This window comes from Streptopelia decaocto, assembly GCF_964273445.1.
Source record: "Streptopelia decaocto genome assembly, chromosome: 4".
Classification (NCBI taxonomy): Eukaryota; Metazoa; Chordata; class Aves; order Columbiformes; family Columbidae; genus Streptopelia; species Streptopelia decaocto.
Window position 1 is genome coordinate 59,494,096 of NC_138658.1, and position 12,790 is coordinate 59,506,885.

At 40.0% G+C, this 12,790-nt stretch overlaps 1 protein-coding gene across 3 annotated transcripts in view; it reads left to right on the forward strand.

The window, feature by feature from the left end:
- PPARGC1A (PPARG coactivator 1 alpha) overlaps positions 1-11,748 on the forward strand; it is a gene marked incomplete at its 5' end in the record, with an annotated part of 168,642 nt that extends 156,894 nt beyond the window's left edge. For 2 of the 3 annotated variants that reach the window (XM_082050544.1, XM_082050546.1), the window contains 3 exons: positions 5,703-5,824; positions 6,177-6,328; positions 9,207-11,748. In XM_082050544.1, the coding sequence (XP_081906670.1) occupies positions 5,703-5,824; positions 6,177-6,328; positions 9,207-9,310 (378 nt within the window). In that variant the 3' untranslated portion in view covers positions 9,311-11,748. The remainder of the gene's footprint in view (positions 1-5,702; positions 5,825-6,176; positions 6,329-9,206) is intronic. The other variant, XM_082050545.1, reaches the window with a different exon arrangement.
- Between the last annotated feature and the right edge of the window lie 1,042 nt (positions 11,749-12,790).

Sequence of the window (12,790 nt, forward strand, 5' to 3'; positions counted from 1 at the left end):
CGGGCTAGCATTTCCCTCCATGGGCTCCTGAATTCCTGTCTAGACCTACATCTATACACAGGCAGTTTGACTTCAAAAGGTACTGTGATATTCTTCTCCTTTTCCTTTTCTTTTCCCCTCTCCGATTACTGGAGATTCGGTGCCTGTTTTATAGATTGGGGTCTTAATTTTGAGCAGTCACATTTGAAAAATATGGGTGAAGCTCACAAGCTGTTTTCCATTTAGAGAGTAAGAACTATTTTTTTCATTCATTTTATTTTTGCTTTTGTTTGTGGTTCCTTTGCTCATGGAACAAACTTTAGCACAGTTTAGCTTGATCATGACTTATTTCACTGGGTTGACATTTCATTTTAGAGTGGCTGCTCATTGAACATAAGGATGATCTACCACCAACACTTGCTTAATAATGCTAACCAGATCACAGTGTAGACACATTCATGATGAAAACTGAGGAGCAACTGCAGGACAGGACAGTCTGCTCAGGGCCTTGTAGGAACTGTGATCCAGTCCCCAAGCAAAGCAGATCACAGTGATTTGCCAAGAAGCCTGAGAACCACTTTTTTCTTCCAATACACCCCAGGAAATTTCTGAGCTATGCAGGACTTTTACTCCAGCAGCTTATTAGACCATGTGGCAAATACTTGCCAAGACACGGCTCTAGAAATACGGTTAGCATGTTTCAATTCTGGAGCCATCAGTTTGTGCTTCCTCTTTGGCATGGTGCAGCAGGGCTGGGAGATTAAAGTGTCTGATGAGCAGCCTGGTGCTCTGGATCCGTGCTGCATGCTCTGACTGCTGCTAGGAGGGATAACAAAGTCTGCTTTTATACCTGAATGGAAAATTACTATTAACATTACTGCTTTTCATTTCTAAGTGCTGACAGCTTCCATCAGACAAGCATAAAGAGTCCCTGTCCCAAAGAGCTTACAAGCATAAGAAAATAAATGTGCTGTGAGGCCACTGCAGCGGAAAGAAACACATGGTTTCAAAAAAAATAAATTGCTCTACAACAGGAAGGCAGGAGAAGGGTGGTTTCATAAATGAGTGCTTGGCTTCTCTAAAGTCTAAAACCGGAGTCAGAGTATAATGGAGTGCATTCCCGATAATGGAGGATCCAATGTACATTGTATATTTAGTTTGGATTTTTTTTGTTGTTGCTCATGTTGATGGTCCTGATCCCCAGCGCTCTACCTTTGCTGTATGAGTTGCTGAAAATGGATCGAACAGGTTACCAAAGTATTGAGTTCTGCTGGTCCATCACTGTTTTTCTAGCAGTCACCAAGGAGACTGATGCAGCTGATCTGTTTCAGTCCTCAGCTGCACAGTAGCATTTGAAAGTTTTGTGCGATGTTCTTTCTTTCTTTTCCAGTTTTTGTGTATCATGCTTTTGCCATTCATACTTGCCCAGGTCATACTTAGTCCACAATTCTTCTTTAATCTAAAGCAAATTTTTTGTATTCTTATTATGGCAGAATCTTAAGCTTTACTGTCTTTTCCATCCATAGCATTTCTGGTCTTTGAACTCCGCCCAACTCCACCCATTGTGCTTTCAAAATGGTATTTGTCCTCCAGCTCTAAGGATAAAAGTCTTCATGGCTTTCTACTGGAAGAGCAGAGGTTACTGGGTATGGAGGGCAAAGCAGGCCCGGGGCTTGCACCCAGCCAGCCACCCTTGCTGGCAGGAGCAGCAGAGCCTTTCACAAGCCCATGGCAGACCCCAGCTTTAAAACAGCCCTGGATTTCTTCTCTCAGCTTCACATGAACTATTACCTGGCTCTTAAAGAGCTAAGTATGCACCACAGGTGTGCAGACAACAGGCAGTAGGGACGGCAGCACTGTGGGTTTTACCACTGGAGTGGCTGCCCTCAGCTCCACAGGCTACTTAGCCCAGTGCAAAAAACCTGTGGAAACTAATATGCCCAGTGGTCTGCACTTTATTTCCATGTGAAATAAAGGTTTAAGAATGAGGAAGGGAACACAAAGTAAAGTTTTGGAGAAAGCCTTTGCAACACAAAAATATCCTTAGCATCAGTAAATGTTTTGCAGGATGAGGGGTCCCTTTATTGCTCCTTAGATGTGTAAGGTATATCCTGGTCCTGATTTCTCAGGTTTTGACATTTCTAATACTATTTTCATTTGAGAATTGAAATGCTGCTTTTCAGTCTGAAATTTGCTGCCACATCTGCCCATTCAAATGTTTTTTACTGCAAGGAAGAAAGAGCAAGATTATGAAGGAATTTAGATAAACCAAAAGAAGACAGATATGTTGAGGCTGAGGGTGGTGGCTGGACTCTTCTTCTTTTATTTACCTGGTACATCAATGAACTATGCTTAAACCTTACAATGCAAAATAAATCAACTGCACTTTTGGGAGAGAAATATGAACAGTATCTTCTGGAGTTTCCTGCATCTTCCCTCTGCCCACATTAAATTGAAAACAAAAGCTTTTCACTGCCATTCTCTAGGTTCCTAAGTCATATATCATCTGCTCTAACAAGTGCAGTAAAAAGCATACTTAATATGCATAAACGGACATATGGATGTAACTTATTATAAAATAAAGGTCTTTAACATTTAGAGGTGTGTTGTAATCTTGTTAGGCTTGTATAGCTCTTTATTATTAATGGGAATAAAAGGCAGGTGTCTCTGTGAATACAAATACATTTTTCATAGTTGCTTTAAATAAACTAAAGTTAACCAAGACAATGCTGTATGAATCCTGTGCTCTCCGGTGTATTCCACCATCATGGCATTCTGCTTAAAAAATACTTGAAAGAACATCTCATGTGTGCACACTGGAGAACATATGGTGCATTTCAGCTTTAAATTTGAATTTCCTCAATTTTGAAGGTTTAACTTATTCCCTTAATGATAGTTTAACAGGCTTTTTTAAAAATTGTTCAGTTTTGCTTTATTACAGTTGTCTTAAAGGGGTATTAGAGCTATAAAAGTTATTAGAGGGGTAGAAGAAGGAAAAATTGTGCAGGCATGCACACAGTCTTATGGAAGAGTATGCAATAGTTATTTCTATCACACTGTAATATAACAATCTCCATGTCAGTGAGCAAAACATTATGTTTTTTCAGTCGAGATGTATTATCTCAGCTAAAGTATATTAGACAGTCTGCTATGTTATGTTCTGCTCCATCTGGTCAGTCATTTAGGTTCAATAGCAGGTATCAATGGAATTGTTTCTTATCAAGTGTTTCAGTGCGGTTAAATCCTTGATTTGGTAAAACAGTCTGAAAAAGTAATTACTGTGCATATGCAGATTTTCCTGATTTTCAAGTTTATGGCACCTAACCATACTGAAAGTAGGCGGAATTAGAATGGGGAAAATGGAAGAAATGCAGATTTCATTTGCTTGCACTCTAGAGTCCCTAGCTCACTGGAGCCCTACCCAGACTCCTTTGGACTGGGACACAGTAGAGACAGAGATAAAAACCAGCAGCTGTCTGTAAAGTTCCCCTCTTCCCTGGATTTATGGCCACCCATGAGCATACTTATCCTTCTTTTAGCTTCTCCAGACTGCACTGCAATGGTAGAGAACAAGGACAGCTTTTGGACCACACACTTCAGATGATACAGCATTTGAAAGTGAAAGGTCCTGTCCGAGCAGGGTTAGAGGGGACCACCAAAGCTGTCACCTCGGTTCCTCGTGTAATCAAAAGAAGCAGTAGTTTAGAGCATCTAAATGAGATACTTACCTGATCCTGTTGATTAAGGAGAGCATGTACATACTTTGGTAGAGCAACCAGGGACTCTGCTGGGCTGACCAGGGAGCTAGGACCCAGGTGGTTCCAGTGGTCACATTTTCGGCCACACCTCAGCGGATAGGGCTTTGGGGTGCGAGTAATTGGATTTCTTGGATTTCTGTTTTCTGGATCTGTGAACTGACTGTCGTTTCTCAGGAGCTTAGATTAACTGGATCTGAGCCCCTGAAATTTGTGAGGCCAGGAAAAGTGTCAGTGAAAATAGGTGACTGAGTGTGGCAGTGAGAAGGAGTTTTTGTTGAGAGGCAGGTGTATTAGTTTCAGCTTCCTGCTGCAGAAATTGTTTATTTTGTATTAATCAGTTCGCCGGAGGGAGTGCTCTTTTGGGAACGGGGAGCCACAATTGGAACCCTGGTAGCTAAGAAGAATTCTGATGGTCCCTTTATTTCAAATGAGTGCTCAAAGAAGTAAAGAAGAGCCATCAGGATAATTTCTGTTTCTACATGTGTTGGGTCAAACCTCAATCCCTTTATCTGTGGTCCAGGAATGCCTAGTGCTTTATGCCTCTCTGGGGACTCATGGAAAAGATCCATTTCTTGCTATATCTGAATTTCAACATTATAAGCTACCTATCTCTCAAGGCTAGGATGTTTCTGAGCAGGAATGCAAGTCTGTATTTAGGTCCCATGGGCCTTTCGCATTGCACAGTTGAGGTGTCATTAGCCTTTAGGCACCTCCAGGTTACGACAGTCATGAATTCTCAACAGTGAGTATAGCTCCTTTGGCATTTGGCACCTAAATTCTGTGCAAATCTCAGGTGCCGAAGCTCATGGTTTAAACTGACATTGCTCCACTGACTGACAGATTTACGCCAGCTGAGAATGTGGTGGTGGTGGTTTGATTTATGGGACCAATGTGTGGGGGATGAGCAGTAGGGCCAGTAGTGCCAGGGTTCTTCAGGCCATAGGTGATCTGAGACAGGAAGGCTGAGCACCCAGGCCATGTGTAGCTGGTGCTTCTTTGCCCTGATTAACTTAAGGTCAGTGTTTTGAAGATCTCTTTCTGCTTTTTGCTTTGCTTGGCGCTCTATCTTCATTAAAGTGTTCATCAAAAAAATCATAAAGTGACATTCACAGGGTTTCCTAGTCCTTCTGTCATTCTGCTGAGCATTTCCACTCAGAAAGGAAGGGTATGACCGTGACTCAATTGTTTTAAAAGTATCTTTGATGCTTTGCTCCAAATGTCAAAGGAACATGTAAATGACAGCCTAGCCTGTAAAAATCAGGGAATTCAATCAGGTTCTTTTTCCTAGGAAAGGAAAAGGTAATGGTGACCACTGGGCATATTTTATTCTGCTGCTTTCATGCAAAAATAATTATTTTCATAAAAGTTATCTTCTAAGCCCCTAACAGTTTTCCCTCTTTTTTAAGGTATGGAATGTGGTAGAAAAGCTAATTGCCGAATGAGTCAGCTAATGAGTCATCTGAGTTTATGATGTTATGTTTGTTACACATTTTGTCACGTCTAGGGTATATTTCTGCAATTACTTGTTACTTTGTTCTACTCCACAACTAAGATGGATTTTGCCCAGTATTGGATACATGACAAGAGAAAGGGAGCTCCTGATTTGGAAGGGTTTACAGTCGTAGAGGGGAAGTGGTAGAAAGGGCAGAAGGGAAGAAGGTGCAACAGGATGCAAAGGGGGTTGTCTGTCAGTGTGTAGCAGAACTGTGACAGCAAGCACTGAAACCTTCCAGGAGCACACCGCCTGACACCACAGTGTCGTTTAAATACCTTAGATGCTTTCCAGGAGAGAACTATCTCACTTACTAGCAGGATGAACTAAGTCTTCCACAAGAGACTATTAACTATAATTATACATTATATAGCTCTGCACATCCATGTGTGTCTTGCAAGCATATATGTAGAGGTCCATCTCTATTACACATTTGATAAAAATATGCCTTCCCTGTTGCTGTTTCTCAATAGGAGGAACGTCGTGTGATTTATCTGGGTAAAATCAGACCTGACACAACCCGAACAGAACTGAGGGACCGGTTCGAAGTTTTTGGTGAAATTGAGGAGTGCACAGTAAATTTGCAGGATGATGGGTAAGAACTTTTGAGATGATTACTTCTTGTTTGCGAGCTGCCATATGTAAAAAATCATGTCAGTAGGATTACTGGTATGGGAGTTACTATTGTAAGTGCTGTGACAGATGACATGCTGAGTTCAAAACCTTATTTATTTTCTTTCATCCTTATTTATTAATCTTGCTAGTTGAGATTTCCTGTCCCAGAAATAAGTATTTAGCTGCATGACAGAACAATCATGCTGATAAATGGATGCAGTACTTCTGGCATTTCCACTGCTGGATCTCCTGTTCTTGCTCTCAGGAAGGGGTTACACTATATGTGTTAACTCTTTTCAGCTTTTGTTCACAACTGTATTTTTCAATTGCAGAGACAGCTATGGTTTCATCACCTACCGCTATACTTGTGACGCCTTTGCTGCTCTTGAAAATGGATACACTTTACGCAGGTCAAATGAACCTGACTTTGAGCTGTACTTTTGTGGACGCAAGCAATTTTGCAAGTCTAACTATGCAGACCTAGGTAGGTATTTTGCTTTATATGAATTAAAGTACATCAATGGAAGCTTGCAACTCAGGAGGATTTAGTATTTGCTTCTCTTTTGTTTGCTGCTTATATTACTTAAATGATTGGGGGAGTTAAAGGAAGTGATCTTCATTTCCTGCAAGAAGTTTAAAAATCTACTGATCTGAGCTGTAATCTGAGCTGGCTTCTTTCACATATTACAGGCTCTGAAAATTCTTTTAAACCTCATTTCCATCATTATCAAAAACAAGTGCCCAGTATTCCCGTATTGAAATGATAGCACCGCAAAAACATCCCGCACACTTTACTATTCATTGCTATGCTATGACTGCTTGGTTCTAAGACTCGGTTTATTTCTATGATCAATAAACAGAGACCAAAGTAGATGCCTCACCCCCCAAAATTCATTGATTCTTACATTGCCGTGAGTTGTGCTGTAGAAGTGTAGGACTTTGCAGAGACTCTCCTTAAACAGAATGCATAGTTTCTCAGATTTAAGAGCTAGAAGGGGTTGTGACCAAATACGACTCTTGGTATAGCAAAGGCCATGGGTCTCAACTGATAGTTCTGACATCATGCATAAGCATCTATGTATGAAAGTGTCCCCTTTCAGGGCCTTCCAGTCATGACATAAGAGGCTCCAGCCTGTGGAGAGCTTAGCAAATCTCTTGGTGTTTGCTGTCCCCCTGATGTCGGGCACTGTGTACACCAGTCTCCAGACCTCAGTATGCTGAGATAACTCCAGTCCCAGCTGTGCATACTAGCTGCGATAACACACCTGGGTCTGTCCTAGTCCTCTCTCGGCAAAAATGTGTGGTTCTGTCCCATGCTCTGGGCCAAGGTCTGATGCTTCCCCTTGCAACAATGTTTGGAGACGCTCAAACTGATACAGCAGGAATGCTAATGTTAAGTATATGCAGAAAGAGACCATGCAGACTACCAAAACGTCCTCTGTAATATTATAATATGTCATAAACTCGCCGTTTATTTAATTACCTTTTAAAATGTAAAGTATTCATTGAATGTTAAACCTTTCCTGACACCTGTATAAATAGACTAAAGGTATGGGAGATACTCTTTTCTGAATAAAATAGCAAGGGACATTTTGCCGTTGAATCTATATTAATCAGATATTGTAGGTTTTTTATGAAAAAACGACCACAGTCATTAAAATCTCTCATAACCCTGTAACATAGTGCTAATGAAATCTTGTATGTGCTGCCCTCAGCTTTGTACAATGCAGGAAGTGAATACAGATATATTTTTTCTAACCAATTGATGTATTTTCAGAGTAAATGGTAAAGATGATATGCATTGTTCACAATGAATATGCTATAATTCACTTCAGTGGCTAAACCGATAATGTAAAGCTAAGAAAAGGCAATTGACTGCTGAAGAGATATAGGGTTGATGTTGAAAATATAAAAGGTAGCAAGGCATTTGTCAAAATGTAGGCTGATAAAAACAGTAAAACCAGATTGAAGTCTTGACTTGATTTGACTTATCTTCAGCAGTGGAAGCCAGGGTCATCTCTGTATCTCAGAAAATCTGGGGTTTAAAATAAGTTGTCTGAAGGGAACCCTCTTGAACATTATTCATCACAGGGAGTATTCCCTGGCAGGTCTCTCCATACCAAGTGGGATTCCCGGAGTATCTCTGAGCAGGATATTTTCACTTTGTCCTGCTGACAGCTTGAGCTTCTCTACTTCAGACTGCATTCCCTGTATTTTGCAGAGTATCTGGTAGAGCTACATAAGGAAATGGCAGGATGAACTTTAAAATTCATGAGCTAGTACAAGGACAGAGAGAATTAATCAGCCTTGGGTTGAGTACAGAAGAAAGAAAACACTTGAAAATAGTAGTCAGAAGTTTTAACACCTCTCCTCTGTGAGAAGATATTGTCTTAACAGAACTTGTAATGAACATTTAATGCACAGTATGTCTTATAGTGGTAGATGGGGAGTTCTCATTAATTCAACACAAGAAATGGCAAGAAAAGGGCACTCTAGTAACGGAGCTGTGACACAGGAGCCAGGGAGAGTCAGTGTTAATCAGAGATTACTCCAAAATTCAGTGCTTGCAGCCATGTCAATAATTGTCCTTCTGGAACGGTATGGCCACAAACGCACAATCCCTCCTCTGTGCTAGGAAGAGACTGACATCTGTGTCTGAGCAACTAGCAAAGCTGGAGTGGGTATCGCAGGTCACAAGAGCTGGACGGTTGCTCCTGCTCTGACTCACCCACGTATGCTGCAAAAAGCTGAGGAGCTCACCTGAGATTGTGCAGTGATGCTGAGGCTTGGCCATGAATTGGGCACACACTAAACAAGCAAAGCCCCAAAAAATCAGAGTAGAAGCAAAAACAGAGACCCCGAGGCAGGGCAGGCATGCACAACGGTGTCCCCTGCGTGCTGCCGACAGGCTGCCCTGGCTTCCTGCAGAGCCACCCCCTATTAGCTTTGTCAGAAGAAGTCTTGGGCGTTGCATGTTGCAAAATGATGGTGGAGTTTTCAGTGAAGCATCTATCGAGATCATCTGGACTCCTCTGAGACCTATACACAGCAGTGTGTTGTTGCTCAAGTCCTTGGAGAAACTGGTTTTGGTTTACGTGCTCTGTATGCACGTGCAGTTTATGGCATGCCCCCTGCAATGAGGTGTGCTTGTTTTGTTGAGTCCTGCTTCGTATCAGAAAGCTCTGTCCAGACTTAAAGCTTTTCTGATGACCATTTTTGGGCTTTTATCATCCTGTATAAGCTGTGGTCACAAGTGGATTGGTTCTGCAGTGCCGTTTGTACCATTGTACAAAGAAAATAGTATTAAGTACTCAAGAGCCGTTCTTGCCTCTGACCTGAACTTGCTTCTCTTTGGGTTTCAGATTCAAACTCAGATGATTTTGATCCTGCTTCCACTAAAAGCAAGTATGACTCCATGGATTTTGATAGTTTACTTAAAGAGGCACAGCGGAGCCTGCGTAGGTAACATGCATCACACCTGAGGAAAACGGAGGGATGGCGAATACCTCACGGACATCACGTCCTTCAATAACGGACAATTAAGAAGTCATACTTAGGAATTTCTCCTACTTTACACTCTCTGTTCAAAACCATGGTTTACATGAACACAGCTGCTCAACGAGTGAAGGGCAGGATGCCTGTCCAGTAAGCACATGCGTGTCCATGGGTGTCAGCTTGGCTTTCGCAGGGGATCCGTGTTGGGGGAGCCGGCCGGGCTTCCCTCGCCAGTTCGATGCAAACCACGAGACATGGCAGCAGTTCCACAGAGAAACACGTACAACGATGAACTGCAAAATCTGTACATATTGCATTTTAACAAAAAAAGAGAACAAAAATGAACAAAAAAAAAAACCCTAAATTTGAGAACTATGGCTGCTGATGTCTGGGAATCAGACACTGCATTATTATTTTTTTTAAATGAAGCTTCTTCTCATGACATAGTGATAATATGACAATCCAGAAGAAACCACAGGTCCCAGAAGCCTACAATCTGTTTTAGCTTTGTTTTAAGATTTTTCCTTTCTTTGTTTTTTTGGGGGAGGGGTTGGTTTGTGGTTGGTTTTTTTTTTCAGTCCTTGCAGAAGAGAAAACGAAAGGCTCAAGCTTCCCTAACATTTTGAAGTTTCATCTTTTAATTCTGACACCCATGTAAATGTCTACAACGTTGATCTTCCACAGCAAAATTTTCAAAGCCTTGTTAATGGTCAAATGTGCAGCTTGTTCAGCGATTTATTCTAATGAGCGGACGTGGTGTTACATTATTAATGAGAGTTGGATATAACTATCTGGGTGTGTGCACATTCTCTAAAGTAGTTGCGTATTTACAAATGTTAAATGGAGTATTTTTATTTATGTACATACTGTATGATGATGTTCTTTTTTTGTTACAGCTATGCACTGTAAATGCAGCCTTCTTTTCAAAAACTGCTGAATTTTTCTTAATCAAGAATATTCAAATGTAATTATATGAGGCAAAACAATTATTGTACACTAACATATGTAGAAAGCTGAACTTATGCTTATATATATTTGATTGTAAAAAAGAGAGAAAAGCGTGCGGGTGAGGGGGTGTTTGTGTATATGCGTGCGTGCGTGTGTCTGAGTGCAAAAGCGCTTTACACATATCCATCCCTTCTTTGGTGAGCTTACATAAGAATTTTGTCAAGACTTATCCTAGCCCAAAAGGTGTTAACCACTTCTGCAGTATTTTTTCACACTTTTATCATTGCTTGATTTTCTTTTGCAGTTTTATACATGGAATTTGTTAGGGGAATGAAATTTTCTCATCTAAATTTTTCTAGGAGATATCATAATTTTATGTAAAGTCCCTCAGATGGGTAATCATTCAGAAATGTTTTTATTTTATGTATCAACAGTAGTTTTGGAACTAGAGGTCAAAAATCTTTTTAAAATGCTATTTTGTTTTAATTTTTGTGATTTTAATTTGATAAAAAGATGCTGAGGTACTAAGTACACTATGATTTTTACAGCGATTCTGTGTCTAAACACTGTTCTTGAAGCCAGTAATCTTTTCATTGGCAAAGTTTAATGATGGTATTTATATTTTTTACAGTTATGCATCCTGTATAAATACCTATCCTTCATTCCTTTGTTTACTAAAGAGACATATTTATCAGTTACAATTATCCTATTTATTATAAATTATGAGATGACTAAAATAATTAAAAGGCCAGTGGAAATTTTATACCTAGGATGCATGACGGTTGTCAGTTTGGAGTTAGTGCTTCATCTGGAAATTCAGCTTTTGCAGAAGCAGTGGGTTGTTGTTTTTTTTTCTTCTTCTTTTCCGATGCACTAGCATGGCCTCTGATGTGCCCATGACATTGTTGCTGATGACATTGCTTCTGCTAAATTAAATAGAAACTTCAGGAAGGAAAAAAACCACAAGAGTAAACTACTGCTTTTCTGAGCATCAGAATTTCATCTGAACTTGGAGTCTCTAGACTGAATCAGCGAAGTCTGGAATTTGCTCGCGAATGTATAGATTTGGTATTCTATTACTGTTTGGCATTCATGACTCCTCTTAAAGGTATGGCACACCCAACTATTTAATCTCCTTTCCCACTCCCAATCATAGAAAACCGATTCCACCCCTGTGCCAGTGCAGTTGATTTGGATGGCTGCATTCATTTTATCACCAGCATATTGTGTTCTGAGAGATTCCACTGTCTGCCCTGTCGAATGCTCGCTTGATTTTTTGGCTTCTTATTTCTCAGTAGATAGATAGCAATAAAAAAAAAAAAAAAAAGAAAAAAAAAGAGAAAAAAAAAGAACTTTTTCGAAGGTTCTGTGTTACAACTGTAACATTCTTTAATCTGCATAATTCTTGTTGTTGCTCTGTAGGTTAAAAATGCAGGTATTTTAACTTTGTGTGAATGCCAAACTAAAAGTTTACAATTTTCCTTTCTGGATTTTGAGTATCTTCTGTTGTAAAGAAAAATATTAAAAGCAATAAATTATTTTTAAGAAATCAATATTTAGTATATCATATTACGCGTTCAAGGACCAGATGCATTACCTATTTTGCCTTTACATTTCTGTGATTAAATTTTAAACACATTCTCTTTTGCCCAGCATTGCTGACATGAATAAATTGGTGTGGGCTTTGGGGGGGATTATTTATTTTTCACCAAGCAGGCACAATGACATGAGTCAATTTTTTTTTTCACTGGCCTGGTAAACATTCTCATCTTTAAGATGGCTTTCCTCTGTGGATTTACAAATTACATGTGAAATTAATGTAGAGCTAGGATTGCTGAATAAAGCTATTTGTATCCTTTGTAGACACTGTAGTAGGTAACCCATCAAAATATAAACTCAGTGTTTTTCTTTTTTTGTCCCCCAAGAACATTTCAAATTAGAACATGTACCACGTTGTCACCGGAGGCAAATTGCGGCATAGCTCTGTGTGTCTTTTAGATGAAGATTGTACTGCTGCTTTCATGCTGTGGTAAGTACCACATCTGCAACACAGGTAACAGAACTGGTACTTAGAAACTATGGTCTTTCCTAGAGCTGTAAAAGAGTAATTTCTACATAACATAAAATAATCCAAATCCAAACAGAGGGAGCCTAAAATTGAAGAAAAATACCTGTGCTAAACTACTCTGAAAAGCAGTTGGGCTGCCATCACCAAGAGCAGCCCTGAGAGGAAGGTTCGTGCCTCTGGGGTGTAATACTTGGGTCAGTTGAAAAAAAAACCAAAACAACCACACCTTCTTCTCATCCCTTTAGATGTGAGCGTGCAGTGGGTAATGATTATGTGTCCTTTTTGATGGCTGTAATGGGAACTTCAGTCACTGTAGTATAAGATCTGATCTATAAATGACCTAGAATAGCCATGTAATATAATGTGATGATTCTAAATTTGTACCTGTGTGACAGGCATTTTTAATAATGTGAATCACTGACCTGATGGAGCTAC